The sequence below is a fragment of the Anoplopoma fimbria genome, chromosome 23 (genome assembly GCF_027596085.1).
Source record: "Anoplopoma fimbria isolate UVic2021 breed Golden Eagle Sablefish chromosome 23, Afim_UVic_2022, whole genome shotgun sequence".
Classification (NCBI taxonomy): Eukaryota; Metazoa; Chordata; class Actinopteri; order Perciformes; family Anoplopomatidae; genus Anoplopoma; species Anoplopoma fimbria.
Window position 1 is genome coordinate 10,956,632 of NC_072471.1, and position 20,478 is coordinate 10,977,109.

At 41.3% G+C, this 20,478-nt stretch overlaps 1 protein-coding gene across 1 annotated transcript in view; it reads right to left on the bottom strand.

The window, feature by feature from the left end:
• Positions 1 to 19,584, bottom strand: part of grm8a (glutamate receptor, metabotropic 8a) — a 205,631-nt gene extending 186,047 nt beyond the window's left edge. The window contains exon 1 of the mRNA XM_054624394.1: positions 19,042 to 19,584. Within this exon, the coding sequence (XP_054480369.1) occupies positions 19,042 to 19,584 (543 nt within the window). The remainder of the gene's footprint in view (positions 1 to 19,041) is intronic.
• Between the last annotated feature and the right edge of the window lie 894 nt (positions 19,585 to 20,478).

Genomic DNA, 20,478 nt, shown 5'->3' on the forward strand with positions numbered 1-20,478 from the left:
GAGGATTGTACCTTTTTCTTTTGTTTGTGAGGTAGGACCCTTAACAAATATATAAAAAGGTACACTTGTATGGTTGTTATGAATATAAAACGATCACACTGCATGCCATTCATTTATAGTGGTGCGTTTCTGTCAGTTCAGGCAAGATGGTTAAAATGTTTGCCTTTATTATAAAAAAATATATATAAATATACTAAGTACAGGGCTCTGGACTTACTTTGGCTGTTGGTCACACCAGCACATGATCTGTTCGCACACTTTTTTGGTACAGTTATAATATTAATATTGATATTAATAAGTGGTGGAAAGTTCTACTGTCATATTTGATGGTACTTCCCACTCCAATACATTTCAGAGAGGAAATATTGTACATTTTACAACTACATTATTTGCATTGGTATGGTAGGTTAAGTATTTTATGGACTATATACTTACATACTTTTACTTATTTTATTTCAGATCACTTTATAGCACCGTCTCATTGGCGCCTGAGTCAGATGCTCTCGTTGTCTCTCCCTCTCCATCAGCATCTTCTTCACTCTCCTCAATTTGCTTTTAAAACAATTGGCAATTAACTGCTTCATATTTGGAACACCATAACAGCTAAGTGCCCACTATGATCTTAAGCCCATGCCATTTTACACTACAACCATCCATACGACAGGCTGTATGGGTGAAGAGGTTTGTCCATTACAGAGAGATAATAAGATGTGCAGCATTTTCCAGACAGTTAAAGCTAATCTATAATTCTCCTTCAAGGTACTGACAATGATAAAAGCTCATCAATGCTCAGACTGAGCTCTGTTTGTATAACCATATGGTTTCCAGAGAAGGTTGACTGAGCAAACACCAGCATATGACTAAATACTGGTGGTAATGGAGCAGTAAGGCTACATACACACTATCTTAGCACTCAGTTTTGATTATTTACTGCAATATTATACCACCTATTTATTATCAATATCATTATCAATTAAAACAATAGTCTAGTTATAATATGAAAAGAAAATCTGAAAATCTATGACAAGCTTTTATTTTGTTTTCACTCTTTTAGAAGTTTTAAATTAGGACACGTAAGCTGACACAGAGCTGTACCTTGAAACCCCCAAACCAGAATATATTTACATTTTTAGATTATTTCTGTAGCAATTTAGCTTTGGGTGACAATTTGTGCGTCTCTTGAAATTTTCACATCCTTTTTGAAACATTTAGGCATGCTACTGACAAAAATAAATCTGCTTTCAACCTCAAAATAAATCTTGTTTAGTTGACAGCATTCATGGCAGCATCACAGTCTTGTGATGAAAAGGAAAAATGGGAACGCACCAAAATATACCTGCCGTTTCAAGTTAAGTTGTAAAGAAAATACACACATCTTTCTCTCAGGTTTTATTATAAGCTTATCTGGTAAGAAACATTGAACCATGACTCAATTAAGTTTATGGCCCCTGAACAGGAAGTGTTCATCTTTAAAAAGTTCCTAAAAGTTTGAATTCCTTCAGTCCTGAGCGGCAGTTTTAAAAAATACTGGATGATGAAAAACAGATTAAGAGTACAGCACTTTGTTTCAGAATTCAGTCAGTAAAGGCCTTGTATTTGCACATTATAAGTTGCATTTTGAATAGATTTTTCGCCTCTAAAACTTTCGCACCAAGACCGAGAAGTTTCTAATTCTGTGTATAGAGACAGATGGGCTCTAATTTTAGCATTAAATTCTGTCTCCAACTGCAGTAATCCTGACAATAAACAAAAACAAAAAAAATCTGTGAGAATCTTTTTGCTTAAAACATGCCAGGACTTTTTTGTTTAGATCACAAGGTGAACCATCAAACAGTAACCCTGGTGAAGACTCTGGAGCACCAAAAGGTCTCACACTTCTCTATAAAACCATCTACTAGCCTCAACAAAACAGCAACAGTGTGAATGTGACTCCGTGCAGTGTGTGTCTCCTTGCCCGAGCGTGCATTTTGGTGCCTACGTGTGTGTGTGTGTGTGTGTGTGTGTGTGTGTGTGTGTGTGTGTGTGTGTGTGTGTGTGTGTGTGTGTGTGTGTGTGTGTGTGTGTGTGTGTTCTAATTTTTCCATGCATAGACCTTGGCAGGTGTCCAGCTCCAGTTGGACGGAGCTCACTGAGAGAAGGGAAAGACTTGTCTTGTCTTAGCAGTTAAATCCCCTCTGAGACGGCGAGGGAACACACTCAGTGAGTTTTATGTATTGTTGCGAAGCTGCTTTTTATGGAGTTAAGCACTGGTAAGCACCCCCGAGGGCTTTCTCAATCGCCTCGCCAACAGGTGTTATGATACAAAGGCTTTGGTTCACTGATGGACCTTCAGAAGAAGCTGTCATCTGTTTCCAGAGGATTAGGCAATTTCCATTTATCTAAATTATATGCAAAAGATTAGAACAGGTTTAACAAAAAACTCAATAAATCTGATTAATCTATTCACCATCTTCAAGTTGTATGCAAATTCAATTATTAGCATTTAAGTCTATAAAAGTCATTCAAAAATTATCCAAAATAAATAAATCTGTTTGGTTTTCTGATCATTGGTTAGCTTAAAAAACTAAGTTATCCGCGTTCAAAATAAATGAATAAGCAAATTAGGTCCTTTTGTGTCCAAAAAATGTAATTTGCTTAATGCTGGCCCTAATGTTAATGGTTTAGGCTACAACTAAACTATTACTTCAGTTTTCCCATGTGTTTATCATCATATGACAAAAAAAACGGAACATTTAAATCAAATGACATAATGAGGAGCACATCAGCAAAAAAATGTAAAAGAGCAATGTAATTTTCAAGATGTGAAGATCTAGAACAAAAAACTCCCGCACACTGTCTTCTTCACTTGCGTATAAATATATTTTAGTAACAACGTTTCGGTACGTAGACCTTCATTAGGTGAAGATCTAAAATTATTTAAAAGACCCAAATACTATCCATACATTATAGAAAACATCAATAAGGTAACAGATCATCTTTCCTTCCTTCTGCTACTGCAGCACAATCCAAGTGTTCCACTTCTTTCCTAAAATAAAATAAAAAGTTAGCAAAAAGCTACCAAAAAGGCATCCAACCAAAATGGCTTACAGGGTCTATTTTGTTATTTATGACTAAGTAGTTGATGACATAGCGATCTGTATTTTAGACTTCAAAGCACTAAAGTAAAAGCTCACAAGCAGTGTGTGCAAACAGCAACACTCTACCAGCAGATTCCCAGAGGGAGACTTGTGACTGGGGAGAATATATGAGGTAGTGAAGGAACATATTCTTTGGCTTTAGAAGTTTTCAGACATGCTGCACAACATTTGATAGTTACACATTAAAGTACCGGCAGCTGAGCCATTAGCCCACGCCGGATCATTAAATACGAAAGATCATATAATGCATATAAAAGCTCTTCTGGCACTAGAATCGTATTTAATTTAATTCTCCACATCAGCAGACGACACTAGGGATGGTTGCTTGTACTTTTTATTTTTGGTTCGGATAAAGGTCTTTCGCTCGTTTTAATGAAAATTAGTAAACAAATCATATAAAAGCAGAAGCAGGTGTATGTTATTTCAGATAGCTGGACTCTGTGGTTTAGACTGTCTTAGTTGACAGAAGGGAACATTTATTGGCGCTTAATATTTTTGTAGTGTCAAAACACTGCATAATCATTCATGTAGATTGTTGATTAATCACCAGCACAACATTCAATCAGGCCAATAAAACTGATCTCACTGGAATGACTGGAAGACATTTTGGAGTAGCTAAAGTACAAACCCTACAGAGAGGAAGCCCTTTTTGTCGCTGTGTGCTCCTGTCTTCTTCGCGCTCCCTGACAGACGAGAGGAAACACATCAAAGCTTTTTCTAAATGTCATCCTAATTATCACAGACGACGCGCCGAAATATCAAAAAACATACCAAAATACCAAAGCCTCAAGGTCTCTCTCATCACAGAACCCCTCGAATTTATCTTCAGCTCTCAGAGCCCTATCGGCACCGGAGAGGAGCCAACAGCAAGTCAGGGCTTGTGCATGATTCACCATGAGTCACATCTTACAGAGGGGATGACCAAAAGTGAACTTTGATGACTTCCAAGAATCAAATACTTCGAGGAGCATTTACAAGCAATATATACGGCCACGAATAATACGAGTTGGCTTGCTTCTAGGGGTGCAATCATACAGATATTGCTACTACTTCTTTAATCTGCGACACAAAAAAAAAAAGGTCAGTTTTTAAAACATTAAATTCAATCTGCCTTCACTTCCTAATTGGCCGACAAATTTGTAGCCACAGTGACTCATCCCCATAGGGGTTTTCACTTAATCTGCCTGATTAGAGCTCTTCTCAGGACAGACTGTGATTGAAAACTGTCATAGAGTGACTTAGGCCTCTGCAGATGGTGCATGAAATACAAACGCGCTGAGAATTATTATACCCCCATATAGCGGACTAAAATGATCCCACAACGCATCTATTGATGGTCACTAACCATCATCACGTACTGCGCAAGGATGGCAAATTTAGAGGATGCTGGATGAGAGTTATGAACGGGGTGTTGTCGGAAATTGTTATTTTTGGATTGTGTCAAATGTAAAAAGCAAACAAACAGACAAACATTTCAGACAATACTCAGGTGATACAATATTATATTGGACACTTACTGTCACAGAGTCAACAGTTACACCTGTGCTTTTCTTAGTGAAAAAGTTTTTTTCCCCTGCATAAATGTACTGATTGAGCCTTCAAAACTAAGAATAGGCTGTCAGTTTGACTAAATGAAAAGCTCACCCTGCAAATAAAAAACAATCGAGCTGTAGCTGTATCGACACTGGTGTGGAAGTGTTCTACAAAATAAGAACTTTCCGAACGGGAATAATGAGGTAAATAGGTCAACTTTTGTTCCCAGATTGCATTAAATCAGTTACAAACTGCTGGATTGTGCTGCAAAACCTGATTTTAGGCTGTTTTTGGATTTGTAAAAAGATTAAGACTCATTAGGAGGAAAGAAGACTGAGATGGAAGCGTGGGGGTTAACTTGCTGTGTGTTTGGTTTTTCTACAAACTTGAAAAGCATAGTTAATTATTGATTGTTTTATTCCAGGGAGATGGATTCCTTCACACACATGTACTATTATTGATTAAGGTCTGGACCATTAAACAGTATATTGTCTTGATGAAACTAAAAAGTACATAAAAGAATAGAACTGTGTAACTGGCTGCTCTGCACAGTTAAATGCACCACCCACCAGCACAATGTGTGACCTTTGCTCAGACTGTGTAGGCAGGAACTCAAACTGGTCTTCCAGGGATACTGTTGAGTTCACTAGTGATAGAACTAGCGCCTCGACGTGTATGGAAACACACACATGTACACCCTTTTCTGTACATAGGATGCTCCAAAGTCACAGACATACAGACGTATATAAATTTCAGCTACTTTAAATAAGAGAAGGAGATAAAGGAATAATGCAAGGACTAATACGAATATTGTATTCGTATTAGTCTGTTGCAATTATTGTTTTCGTAGTAATTTGCTTCTGCACTATACTTTTGCTCTGGTTTATGCTTTAAGATGCTTGTTTAAGAAAGGAGATGCACTTATGACTTCTGGTGACTAGTAGTTCTCTTGAATACCTATGTTGAATACACTTCCTGTAAGTCGCTTTGGATAAAAGCGTCTGCTAAATGACTGTAATGTAATGTAATGTAATGTAATGCAAGGGAATAGCAGAGTCACATATCGGCTCCCTTATCTCATGGTAAGCATTTTCGGCCGACCCTCAAATGTCCATTACTAAGACACACACAAAAAAAGCCAATAATTTAGGGATGGAAAAAGAAAGAGGGAAGGAGATGAAAAGGTTGAAAGAGAGAGAGAGAGAGGGTTGAGGACAGAGAGGATAATTAAGTTTGGGGAGAAAAGAGGGAGCGCGGGATGTTAAAGAGATAGATAGAGAGAGACAGAGTTTTGGGGGAGAGGTGATGAAATAGCAAGACAGAGAAGAAAGTGAGCCCCAGAGAGAAAAAGAGAGAGAGATGAAGGGATGAAGGGATGCGGGGTGTGGAGGTGAAGTTAGATCCAGGGTTGGAGAGAGAGAAAATGAGAGCTCGGCGGAGAGAGGTGAGAGGTCGCACTCTCCTCAGAGCTGTGATTATTCCTAAATACACATCCCTTTTTCTCCCCCTCTCTCTCTCACTGTCTATCTCGTTCCTTCTTTTTCACTCTCCCGGCATGTTTTTTTTTTGTCCTCAATGATATCGCATCCCCTGTCGTCTTTTATCCTCATCTTCTGTTCCGTTACATACCCTCTCCCACTCTCTCTCTCGTTCACTCCTCCCTGCGCCCTCCTCTCTTTTTCTCTATCTCACTCATCCTCTATGCATAATTCACACTGAGATTCCAGCATGATGAGCGTGGCCATTAAAAATACATGGGGACGCTGCGCCGAGGCCGTTTAGTGCTGCCTTACCTCGGAGGAGGAGCGCTACCGGCTAGGGCAGGGAGGGCAGAGAGAGGGAGGACGGAGAAGAAGGAGAGAGAGGGAGGGAGGGAGGAGAGAGAGAACCAGGAGGGTCGGTGAGATGAAGAGGCTGGAGTAAAAGATCAATGAAGGTATAGGGGATGAAAAAAAAGGTATGGTTTCAAAAATCACACTTTCATTCAGAGAATATTTGCTTCATCTTCCATTCTCTTTAATAAAAAGTTGGCAGGACGAACTTATTCAAGCATGTAATTCTTGTTTTGGTACAATAGTCATCCGACTCTTATTTCACCTTTGTTTAGCTTTGACTTTGCAGAAGTGCCTGGTTGTCCAATAGAAACACTGCGGTACTGTGTTTGAAAATGGAGGCTGTTTACAGACTCAGTATTCTTTCCAATATCCATGTATGTCCCACATTGGAACCCTAAAATCACTATGATGTATAAAAATCTTATCCATTCATAACAATACGTCGTCATTTTGAGTCTTATCCGATACCAAAACACGGCATAGTGACTTATAATACTATGAGACAGAATCTTACAACTCTTAAAGTTATTGCCTGTCTGGACAATTGTGAGGTAAGCAGTAGAACTACACCACTCTGCCAGGATTACTCCTTTTAGGTACCTGACTTTGCCAACACAGCACATTGCCAGATACTGTTGCATTGCCTTGAGGCAAAAGATGAGTCGGATTCAAAAATGTTACGGAACAACCGTGCGGTTTTTTTTCTGACGAAGCCGTCTGCATTGGCAACACAGTGTTAAGCGTATGGCTTTACTAAAAATAAACGGGGTGCCCACTTTGTTTTTTTTTTACATTGTGCTATTGTCAGTCTGAGCGCGACCTTAGGGAAGCAGGGGGGTAGAGTGAGGAGGAGGAGGAGGAGGAGGAGACTATTATTGGCAGGCAATGAATGCGGATTAAAGGGAAAAAAAGAAAGAAATGTTTTCTGTCTCTGTCCTCCTTGACCTCCAGCTTAAGGGGGTAATTGGCAAAACCCTGCAAGTAATGCAGTCTCTCTCTCTCTCTCTCTCTCTCTCTCCCTCTCTCTCTCTCTCTCCTCTCTCTCTCTCCCCGTCTTCCTCGTGCTTCCTCTATCTAACACACACACACACACACACACACACACACACACACAAACAGGCACACATGCTTTTGCTTATTAAACCAGTATCACACTTTTATACCAGCCCAATACATAAATTAGCTCGCCCTTTTTATTCTTTGTCAATCAATAAATCAATTATATCGATCGCTTCCATTTGAACAGACGAACAAATAGAGGGGATATAAATGCTAATATAATAGAAATACAAGTGTGTGTGTGTGTGTGTGTGTGTGTGTGTGTGTGTGTGTGTGTGTGTGTGTGTGTGTGTGTGTGTGTGTGTGTGTGTGTGTGTGTGTGTAAAAGAGAGAGAGAATGAGTGAGAAAGAAGAGTGTCAGATCCAGCACATGTCATGTTCTATGCATATAAGTCTCCAAAGGAGGACATCTATTTTAACACACACACAAATGCAAGCATGCATGCATCATGTCAATGCCCCCCCCTCAGAAATATATTGGGGGTTTTTTCTGGCTTTCTGCTAATGTTCTTTTCATGTCTTGTGGCCTCGCTTTCATAAATAATACGCCGCGGCTATTAACATGGTCAGAGAAGGTTTCCAGGAGATGGAGAGCAGACAAGAAAAGCAGCCGCAGAAGAAGAAGAGCGATAGATTGAGGCATGCCGAGAGCAGGAAGGCAGGCATGTGGAAACACCAAACACTTAACCTCTTTTTTTCCTTCTTCTCCTCCTCCCACCTGATTTCTCTGATCTAATGTAACATCGTTGCGAGATGTAAAAAACACCTCCCGCAACCTGTCTCTTCCCTCGAGTCCTCCGCTGCTCTTCTGAACTCTTTTTCCTCTGACGATTACCGTTTTACTGCCTTCCATCTCCTTATCTATCACCTTTACTGCCCTGCTTCTTCCTGTGTATCACTATTTACTGGCCTCATCCTCCAATTTTAGGGGATGTAAAAGAAGCAGAGGGAAAAGAAAAAAAAAATAATATGGATGAGAGAAAAAAAAGATAATGACACATCTGTAGAGGGAAAACAGATTAAGAGGTTAATCTGAAGAGGAGAAGCAGGAAAATAAAGAAAAGCAGCCATTTTCTCTCTGTATCTTGTTTTATATCTGCTCCTTTTATTGCCAAACATCATGAACCTCCTCATCTGATGACCATCGCTCCATATCAAACATACACTTTGAGATTTAGCTCCCTGACACTTATCACAATATGGTCTACACCTTAATTCAGAGAGATTCCATTCCCTTCCCCCGTCTGTCATTTTCCCCCGTCTCATTTTCTCGTTTCTCACTCACATGTATTTAAATGATGTCATATTGGAATATGTTTTCAAATCTCTGAACTACTTGGGGTGCTCTTGTTTTAACTTCCCGGCCGCCTCAACATTGGGAATGCTGCTTGAAAGATAAGGCAGATTTAATGAAGCGCTTGTGTCCGCTCTCAAAAAAATATTAAAAAATGTATTCCATCCTGTCTATGCACCAGCAAGAGACTTAAATAAATAATCGTAGTCACGTGTCATGCAATTATAAAGAATTTTCTCTATGAGAAACAGTTTGACATTGAATGACTAAACGTCTCCACCCATGTTGCTCTGCAGCACGGTGATGAACGTGTCATCCAAGTGTTCATTCTGTCACTTTTGCAAACACAAGTAAAACAATGTAATACGATCATTTAGCTCACCAGCACTGATCGATTACGGCGGACACGAGCGAGCAACCAATCAGATAACGCGTGATTACAAAAGCAGTAAAGTTAAGAAGCAGTCGTTCAGCACAGATTGCTTTCTTGTTATTCCAACAAATGACAAATGCTGTAACAAACAACAAGAGCATTTGGTCTTTTTTCAGAAACAGACTAAACACGTCTAGCAAACACAACAGCGAGTCACTTGGACATGAGTTCTGTTTTCCCCGTTTCAAACACTTTCCAGAGCAATTTTCAGCCTGTCACTGAATGTCACACCTGTATAGCAGCTTAATCACATGTGTCTGTGTGCGTGTGCGTGTGCTTGTGTGTGTGTGTGTGTATGTGTGTGTATGTGTGTGTGTGTGTGTGTGAGTGTGTGTGTGTTTAGTCTATTTTAACAGGACTGAAAGATGACCTAAATAGTTTTGGAAGATGTAACACATATATGACACACTCCCCTTACTGGTCTCAGAACACAAACTCGTGATCGACCAGTCTAACGATGCTCACCGTCTTTCTCCAGTGCCTCTATGCAATGAAAAATGAAATACAAAACAATAACAAAAACACACACTTCAATCACTACTGAACCACAGGGGCCACTGATAAAGTTGACAAATTAGGAGTATTTTAGCACTGCTCCATTGTGGTGGGTTAAAATGAACCACATAATATATTCTAAAAAACGTTAGGATGACACTTTATAAATTTACATTTGCATCAAATAGAAAGAAAGCACATGTCATAGATAAACTACACGTGTCTTATGCACCTTCTAAGCATTCATAAATATATACAGCTCTAAAGTTTGTGATTTGCAGTCCAAAACAAAAAGACATTTCTTTAAAAATGATATAAAGCAGAGAAAAAGCAAATATTTGTCATTTTTGCCTGATTAAACGACGATTAGACTTTCACAACACTTCAATTTCTGTTGCTCAATAAATCAACTTTTTATTCAGCCCTTCTCCGATACAGACATTGGACCCTCATTACAGCAGCCATTTTGACATGTCAGGAGTAATTAATAGCATTAATTATGGCCCTGTTCCATTTAGGTGGGCCACAGCCCTTTGTGTCGTGCACAGCTGCCTCGCTGGAATGTTATTCATTTGATAAATTACACCCGTGTTTACCCTATTTTACATGTCAAAATAGCTGCTGCGTTAAACAATGACAATCCTCAGATTTAGGACGCTGTAAACATCAGAAAGTATCAATGCATGTATCCAATAAATGACATTTCATCCACAGCACATTCTAGTAAACTAACGACTCACACAGCAAAGCTTGAACAAACTCCTCACAAGCAACCAGCAGACATTCTGCACAGACATAAATCTAAACAGGTGACTGAACCAGCTACAGTATAAATGCAAAAAAAACTGGAGAACTTGTGAATTATTCAAAGCCCTGCAGGCTCTGTGACTGTGTGCAAGCCAACGTAAAGCACAACAGCTCCAGTGACCAGACGAACGAGGCAAAAACACATTGCATTAACAAATACCTTCATAACATAAGCAGCTAAACTGCAGGGAGTGGAAAGACACCATTCAGCAAATGACAAACAGACAGCGTTAACTTTTTCTTTTTTTTTTTTTTTTTTTTTTTTAACTCACGTTATTTGACGTCGCAGTCCATTCTCCTTTCTCTCACGAGGATGATGATGTTTCATATGCAGCAATTTCCCAAAAAAATGGTTATTGTCGCAGTTATAATCAATTTGTTTGCACGTTGCAAAGATCTATTTAATCTAGTCGAGCTAATCTTAAACAAACAAAAGCAGGTTATGTGACATCATCATGCTGGCGACGCTGGAAAACAACGTAAATGAACGTAATAACCAACGTTTAAACATGATGTTGTTTACTCTTTCCCGTCTGTTGTGATGGCCAATGTTTGACAGTCTGCACGATTCGTTTCCAAACACTTCCGCTGTTGCGTCACAGTGCGATTAATCGATCAACGTAACCTTCACCTGGCTCCCATCGGCAGACTCCAGATAATGGCCTCACCTGTAAAGGTGCACTGTCAATGTTGACCCCGCATATCTGACAGGCAGGGGCGCCGAAAAGGGGGGTAAAGGAGACGGATTCTAGGGGCCCATGATGGAGGGGGGCCCAGAGAGGCCCCTAATGATGATGAAATTATAATACAGAAAAAATAATGACACTAAGTTATTAACTAACATATAATCACACATGTTTTATTTTCCATGTCCTGGTAACAATTCCTTTATTTGTTTTGGAAGCATCAACCCCTGCAGGGCCCCCCCTTCCCCCCCTCTATTTACGTAAAATGGTTCAGTCCGCTGTGTTGGGGGCCCTGTAAAGATTCTTTTCATGGGGCCCAAAATCCCTAGCGGCGCCCCTGCTGACAGGTGCGTGTGTTTCTTATTATTTTATATAATTTTTTTGCATTGCATAGAGGACAGTAGAATAGGACTACAAACATGGCTGGACAACAAAATAAGTCACTGTTTTTGATCAAATATTTTCATTAGTGCATGTTTTACACAAAAACACTGCTTAAATAATAATTGAATCAGCTTTACTGACACGACAGCGACTATTTGCTAAGGACGGGGATCGAGTCTAGTTCATAAGCTATAAAGATAAGATTTAAAGTCGTAACTCCTCAGCTCTAGTTTCCACTCTGCAACATCTCGCTCGATCTCATTTTCTCTCTTTGTCGAGTGAATTTATTTCAAATTAGTGAAGTCCATTACTGCTGCATCATTCCAATGCATTTACACTGGCTTCCAAAGCAAGTGGTGGAATCACGCAGGCTGAAAACATTTCATCAGGGAACCAAACTTACATCAGAAATGCATGTTGGAGAGACAAGTTCAGTTTCACCTCAAGTGTTTCAACCATTGCACCCATATATAGAACTAAGCACACTGTTTGCGTGATGATTATTTAACATGCACATTGTGATGCACAGGCAACACACAGAAGGAAATGACAACAAAATTGAAATTAAAAGAATTAAAGGAAATTTAAGTTAGTATTTATCTACATGTTTGTGCTGTTCTTGCTTTAGCCAAGAGCTCTTCCTCACAACGGACATGCTGTCTTGTAAAATAGAGGTACTACCAAAATAACTAACAATCTCTGCATTCCGTATAAGTGTGCCAGGATCCCGGTGTTGTGCACGCTGGCTCGCTGGCACAGCTTCGCACCTACACTACAATGGATGTTGGCTGAGCGGTTAGCATTGGCATCTTATACAACCCCCGGATCCTACCAGAATTTAATGCAGTTTGCAAATAATCCCCATGTTAACACGAGTTTCCTCGTACCCCCCAAAAAAAAAACATGATGCATGTTGGGTACACTGAACCATGGCTGCCAACTCCTCCATATTAGTCAGAATGGATCAAAGTAAAGGAAATGGTACCTGAGGAAAAGCACATGTGTAACTAATAACATTAACGTTGGTTTCATGGTATACATTCATTTTAACATCATAAGTTACACCTGTGTTTGACTGATTGAAGTTTCCATTTTGAGAAAGGTCTGTAACGTCAAATGTGACAGAGGAGCCATTAATGTTATTAGATACAACTACGCTTTTCCTGCTATGACAAGTCACAATGGTCTGCATTGTCCGGCTGTGATGTGTGAAAGCGTTGCCTGTGTGTAATAGGCTCACTTATCCCTTATCTGAGCTTCTATTCAGGCCCCAGACCAGATGAAAGGAAGAGGAGAGATAGGATCTCATCCCACTCTAATGTACTCTACACACTGGTCCTCTCCATACATGCACATGCAGATAATACTCACAGACAGTCGCTATCTCTTTTACTCTTTCCATCTCCCTCACAAACACACAGATTCAATTACTTTCCCACACACACATTCACAGTGAAGCCGACACAAATGAATCCACACATTAACACACACACACACACACACACACACCGTCAGCAGTTTCATTAAACACATTTCTAATGACCTCTTGGTTCTTATCAGAGAACTTGATTAAGCTTTAAATTACATTCTTATTTAATCCCTGTACGTGTATGCTGTGATTTGTCCCTTTGCATTGGAAAAGGATATTGATCGCCATAGTATATGGTAAAAGTAGAGATATGCCAATCTGATTTTTCAGTCTGGATACCAGTGCTTTATTGATGAAGCTGTTCAACTCGCTGTGTGAAAGTGAGAGGGGTCATTCTTTTATGTGTGAGACATCATCAAGCTTGACTTAATCATTCCTTTCCCAACTTTGTTAAACAAAATGTATACAATACAAATATACATTGATACATAGATATAAATGTACTGAATTGTTATTTATTGAAATATAGGTATCTGAATGGTGTCCAGATCTGAATCAGTATCAGACCTCTCCGGTATCAAGATTTATTGTTGCATCTCTAAATGAAAGAGCTTCTCTTTCTATGAAAATACTTCAGGTAATAGGAAATCAATGAAAACACACCGTGAATGTGTGCCAGAGCCCTCCAAGTAAATAACAAACCACATACACAAATGTTGTTGTTTTTTTGTATAGTGTTTTTATTTTACTTCTTTTTTACATAAAAAAGGAAAAAGATAACAATTAAACATAGCCTACAGTTCATGGATTGTCTGGTGTCACTAATACTGTACTTATATTCTGGCATATACTTAATTTACAGTATGTTTGCATCGTATTTACCTAATATTATCATTCCCTTTCTACATAATTTAGATATTAACCTAATATTATCATTCCCTTTCTACATAATTAACTATTTGTATTTATATAGCTAGATGCCATATATAGAGAAAATGGCATCTAGTTAAGGAAAATAGAGTTAGTTAAGTTAAATCTTTGTGCCCTGTATAAGGGATATTTCACCTATTTCAGTTTGTTTTTTTTGGAGGGAGCTTCCCTTATCTGAATCAAGAGTCAATGGAATAATGCTAAGCTCCACCATGACACGATTTCAAACTTGTTAAAACCTGGAAAAAAAAGTTCATCAAACAATGCTGCTTGTCAATTTCAAACCCAGTTCAAAGGACTGGCACCATTGAGCTGCAAACAAATTCAATTTTGTCTGCGTTCACCCATTACATATGGCTCCACTAGATGAATCATCTCCAAGCAACACTCAACAAATGAAAGCAATACATCATTTCAGGAGCACAATTAAGTCCCCCTTCATTAACCACTTGCTCATTAAGGCTGCCTTCGTTAGCAGAGGTTGGATGATCGCGTCCTGCTCGTCTGTGGCGACCGCGATGTCTCCCCGCTTCAGGAACGCTTCACGAGCACAAGATGACACAAACCCCGAGACCCACTCTTGTCCTAATGAGGCTCGCTGTTCAGTGTGCTCTGTGGCGTCATTATCATCACCCTCTTAATGCATAATGCCTCCGTGAAAGAAATCAACACCACATCATTACACTCTCGAGGATGCCCTGCTCACTTTGTCTTTTTTGGGGCTTTTTTTTTTTACAATTTTGTCTTTCTCTTTTTTTTCTCCTCTTTTTCTTCTGCATGTTCGTCTGTTTTCTTTCTCTCTCATCTTATTCTGTCTTTCCGATTTTTCCTCCCCATGTCTCCTTTACACTCTTTCCCCTCTCTGCTTTCTTGCCCGTCATTATTTCATCAAACAGTCTGCAGGATTAGGAAAAAGACTGTAACGTCAAACTCTGCCTGACCTTGAGAATAATAGCAAATCTGTCAAGGATTGCGTCTGAATTGGCATCTGAATAGAAAGGGGAAGAAAAAACGCCCTTTAATTGCATTTTAATGCAGCTGTTGTCATCCTTGTGAAGCTGAACGCCAAGTTGATTTGTATTTCAGAGGGGTTGCTGCTGTGCCTGGAAAGGAGATTGTTCTAGTGCGTCTGTTAAGTGAGCAAAAGCCCCAGCCTGGTGTAACGTTCCGAGGGTTTGAGCAAACATTTGCTCTCGCTAATTTGAATCAGAAAGTGTGTGATTTCATTCTCACTTTTATGCGAGCACTCTGTTTGGAGCCACACACAGAAAATGTAGTTTATATATATATATATATGTACTTTATACTCATTCAAGTGCCTCCTGAGAGTGGGGATGTTCATGTCACACAATGCATAGTTCAGAAATCCACCTCAAACAGAGAGAGCAGTGCTCGGGGAAGCAATCATTGCAGTTGTAATACACAGGCAGATGAATATATCAGCAATATCACACGGTGCGGCACTTAATTCCCCAGACAGACAGAGAGGAAAAGAGGCTGGGGCTGAATTATGGAAGCAATTGGAGAGCTCGTCTGCAGCTATTTCCCCCCCTCAAACAAGCGTTTACATGGATATACACACACGCATATGTAAGACATACTTTACCAAGAGGCAAACCTTGAGTAAAAGCCCCCACGCTGCTCACACACCAGCTCACTCACAGCTGGATGTATGGGAGAGCGTGGGAATGACTTGGGCTGGTGACCTTGGGACATTTGATAAAAACCACCAGCAGAGACACAAATAATAAGTTGTCTCTTTAAAGGAAACAAGGGGGTGTGTGCGTGTTTGTGTCTGTGTGTGTGTGGGTTTGCATGTGTTTGAGAGCCTCAGGCGGGATCACGTAGCACACTGATTGAGTGAAAGGCGGAGATTCCAGAGCGTGTGTCGTGTGTCGTGTGTGTGTGTGCGTAGAGGCAGTGTTTCCTAGATTTCCTGAGGCAAAGTCATCATCATGTGCTCTCACCAGGGGAGAGCCAACACTTATCAATTTAAAAATTGGATTTCATTTTTCTTCCTACACCCAGGGTGCGAGTGTCACTGTGTTAAAGGCGCCTTTCGCTTCATTGTAAGATAGGGAGGACTTCCTGGTATCAGAGCAGACGTACACACACACAGTCCATTATGATATCAGCTCTTTAAAATACGTACAATATGTCATAGTAATTGATAGAGACGAACTATAGTTTTGTTGTTTATATGTGTAGTGTTAGGGTTTTCCAGTGCAAACATCAGCAGGGTTAAAATCGCTCAGCGTTGGAAAAGGTTTGCCTCAAGAGGTGAGCAAAGGTCTCAGTGGGGTTAGCCGATCCATAATGCTGCTGTAATTACCAGCCATGCACGAACACAATCAATATCCGAGGATGAAGCAGTTACTCTTTGAGGATGAGTGGACACGGAGAGAAATAAAGACAAAAGATAAGAGTGAAAATAAATATGTCACCGTGTGAGTGTTTCGATGGGAGGAGCAGAGGAGGGGCGGCAAATCGGAAACAAGGGCGGGGTTAGTGATGGAGAGGATGTTCCAGGTATGTGCCCTATATATTTAACTTGCGATTTGTGAAACAGAGCAGCACCTATATATGACTCAATAGTATCGTCATTCATTTGTTTCCCCATAAAACAATGCGTACTGGAGCTTGAAAACTCTCTATTTTTTGGAGTTTTGTCAATCATTCTCATCAGTATTGTACTTAAGTTAGTAAATCAGATCTGGGATACGTGGAAAGAAAGAAGCACCGCTGAGCAGGAAACTCAAACAGTCAGGCGATCAGACAGATTTTTACACAAACCTAAACCCCGACTATTCTGTAACGCTGTGATCTAAACATTTCCTTTTAACGTAGTGTTGAAATTGCCAGCTTAAAGTGTTTCGATGACCCCCGTTTGCTCCGTTCTTTTTATATGCTAAATTCCTTTGGAATTTCCCTCAGAAATATGCTGCCGCGCCGGCCTGGTTCCCCACGAGGATTAACAAAGTTTCATCGTATTATATCTTGTGTCATCCTCTCTCTCTCCACTCCGTATCATCCACAAAAAGCAGAAACGGTTACAGATAATCTTCAAAAGAGGAACCAGCGACAAAAGAAACACCCAACAACTTTTTGTTCGACTTGATTTCTCTGCGACTGTCAGCACGCGGCTCCCTCTGCGGATGAGCGTGGTGAAAAAAAGTCTGTTTTCCTGAGAATTTGGATGTGATATTTCTCATACAATCTGTTGTTTGAATCTCTTTTGTCTACTGCATGGATTTAAAAGAAACACACACATATGCTCTCTCTCTCTCTCTCTCTCTCTCTCTCTCTCTCTCTCTCTCTCTCTCTCTCTCTCTCTCTCGGTGCGGTGTTAGCTTTCTGAGCCCCTTGTGTTGAGTGGGCGAGTAGCTGTGACTGGCATTGTCAGATTAGCCCAGTTAAAAAAGACATATGTTTGTGTGTGTGTGTGTGTGTGTGTGTGTGTGTGTGTGTGTGTGTGTGTGTGTGTGTCATCCATACTATTTTCAGACCGTGACACATGCTGCATTATTCATGTTAAACCATGCAGAGAAAGATACAGTCTTGTGTCATATAATACCACTGCCATGGGCTCTCACACATACACACACACACACACACACACACACACACACACACACATAGATAGGTTTACTAAATACTTAAGACTTTCTCTCTCACACACACACACACACATATACACATACAATAGCTGGCACACTTGAATACTGACATACAATACACACGCATGCACACAATGCACTAAATCGTATTAGGCAAATGAGAAACAGGCAGTGCGGAGCCGGAAAAAGGCGCTCTGTTCGAGGGCTGTTGCTGTGACAGATCCTGGCATAAATCATGTTTAGTTGTTGTTGTTGTTTAATATGCAAATCTTCCATTCAAAGCACGAGCCAGTTGTTAACAAGTGCGTTCAAACACACACACAGTCATACAATCCTGTGTGCTATCACACACTTTCATTTTGGATTTCCAAAAGTAAGGGATGAGCTAAATGTGTGGCTGCAAACACACACACACACACACACACACACACACACACACACACACACACACACACACACACACACACACACACACACACACACACACTTGCTGTGAGAGTGCGTGGGGTAGATGTGGATGTGAAATGCCATGGGCGTCATTACAGGACTCATATTTCATAATCATACGGCTATCCATCAGCCCTGTTCTGCTAATGATGACAACGCCAACACACACGCACACACACACACACTCACACAGAAGCGCACTCATTCCAAACACACACCTAGAGAAATACAAGCCTTCTCTGTCACAGATGTGAGAGCTTCTGCAAGGACACAAACAAGAGCGGCATAAAGGGAGGAAACACTGCATGCATACACATGAGCGCTCGTGAGGATGCTCAATTAGGCCCACACATGTACTAGAAAACGCACTGACACAAAGAGATGTCCTAATACACTCACACACACACACACACACACACACACACACACACACACACACACACACACACACACACACACACACACACAGATGTAGGCTGCAGTGAATGAAGTGGCTGTTGACAGATTTCAGCTGTAATTGATACCCATGTTTGGCAGCCATTTTCATTTGGCCAAACCACAAGCGAGGAATGATCTAAGCTGTGCAGTACAAACACACACACACACACACACACACACACACACACACACATGCAAAGCCCTTCCTTACAAGCATCACTTGACACATCTTGACACATACTGTACGCACACACACTGAGCCACAGCAGATTAAATCTCACTTTAGGCTTCTAAAGGCAAATGCACAGGCTAAAAAATAAAAAAAGTATCCCCTCCGAATCTGTGCAGCAAGAGGTGGCTCTGCTGCTGCTTCTGAAAAACTCCAGGAAGACTGACTGCATTTTAATTGGTTGTCATCATTGAACTTTATCTCGTTGGCGATGATGAGTGAGGGGAAGTGTGCAAGAGGCTTAGACAGAAATGTACACACACACACACACACACACACACACACACAAGAGAGAGGAGAGAGAAGAAGAGAGTAGAAAAGGATTGGATTTTTTGAGTTAAATCTTACCTTAAAGAGGCGCAAGATGTTGGCCACCATGATGGACACAGAGCTGGCCGCGGCTCCTATCACCCCTACGATTTTATCTGGCTTGGTGAAGATGGGAGGGTCCCCGTTAGCGCAGCGGACGTCGGAGCCGTCCCTCTCTATCAAGGCCTGCACAAAGGTCAGGGACTGCTCCAGAGCATACGTGTCCCTGGAGCAGGTATCCAAGATGCGGGCCCCCAGCGTGATGTTGGGCAGCAGCTCGGTGTCCTTGTTGATCAGGTCTATGGCGAACATCATGGCCTCCAAACGGTGGATGCCCTTCTCCTTCTTCAGCTCGCCGCAGGGCGTTCCGCGGTCCCCCCGCGAGTGCACGGGAAATAATCCACCGAGGATGATGTCGCCGTCCAGTCGGATGGAGTGGGCGTACTCGGGCGCCGCCGTGGGGTCTATTGGGATCCGCTGAGGGGCGGTGACGGGAAGGAGCCAGGTGTAGGAAGTAGCCATGAGCAGGAAGATGACGGAGGGAGACTGCGGGCAGGAAGTCGGGTTCCACTGTGGTTCCATGATCGACGGTTGATTACCAAACAAGAGCCTAGTCTTTAAACCGTGGTTTTAGGACGGGTATTCCAAAGCTGAGGATGTGTTTTTTGGGGGAATATCAAAAAGTAGGGGCCTTCCTATTGGTCAAAACGGGAGGGGTAAAGGACCCCAGGGGTGGAGCTAGCCAAGCCCCATGAGCGAATCATATTCCAGAGTCAACAGTGTGATAGAAGAGCGTAGCTTGGAAATGTAGCGGCGATGTTGTAGAAATGTAGAGTTGGGGAGTTGAGCCCGTAATCCACAAGTCACATCTTCAGTAGAGCCTGTAGAGGAGAGACAGGGAGAGGATTTCTAAGAAGCAGTGTGGTGTGAACATCAAGCAGCTGCAGGGATGAACGGTCCACCTGACAAACATGTGTAAAACCACCTCGTGGGCAAGAAGAGAAGGCAGTCAGGCATACCAAAACCAAGTTATAAATACACACAGTGCTCCTTCTCCTGCACACGCTCACAACGGCTTTTCCAGCAGACCTGTCAAAATTTGAACTGCCATTCTATAATTGAAAACGCAAAAATCTGTCAGTTTGTAATCACCTCTACACACACACACACACACACACACACACACACACACTTGGCATATCGATGAGAGAAACAGCTGTTAAAGTGACAGCAGAGAACCTTGGCAAAGCTCCTTGGGCTTTTTCCCACGAAGGCGCAGAGTACCTGCTGCAGTGGAGGCGAGGAGGAGCAACAGAGGGATGAATGGAGCGAGGCTGAGGAGGAGGTGGAGGACGCAGTGAGACAGGCGGACGGGGGAGGAGAGACAGACTGAGAGGAACCGGGTGAGACGGGGTGAGAGAAACCGAGACAGCAGAGAAAAGGCGGAGAGCGAGCGCCTCGGAGCATGTGTGTGTT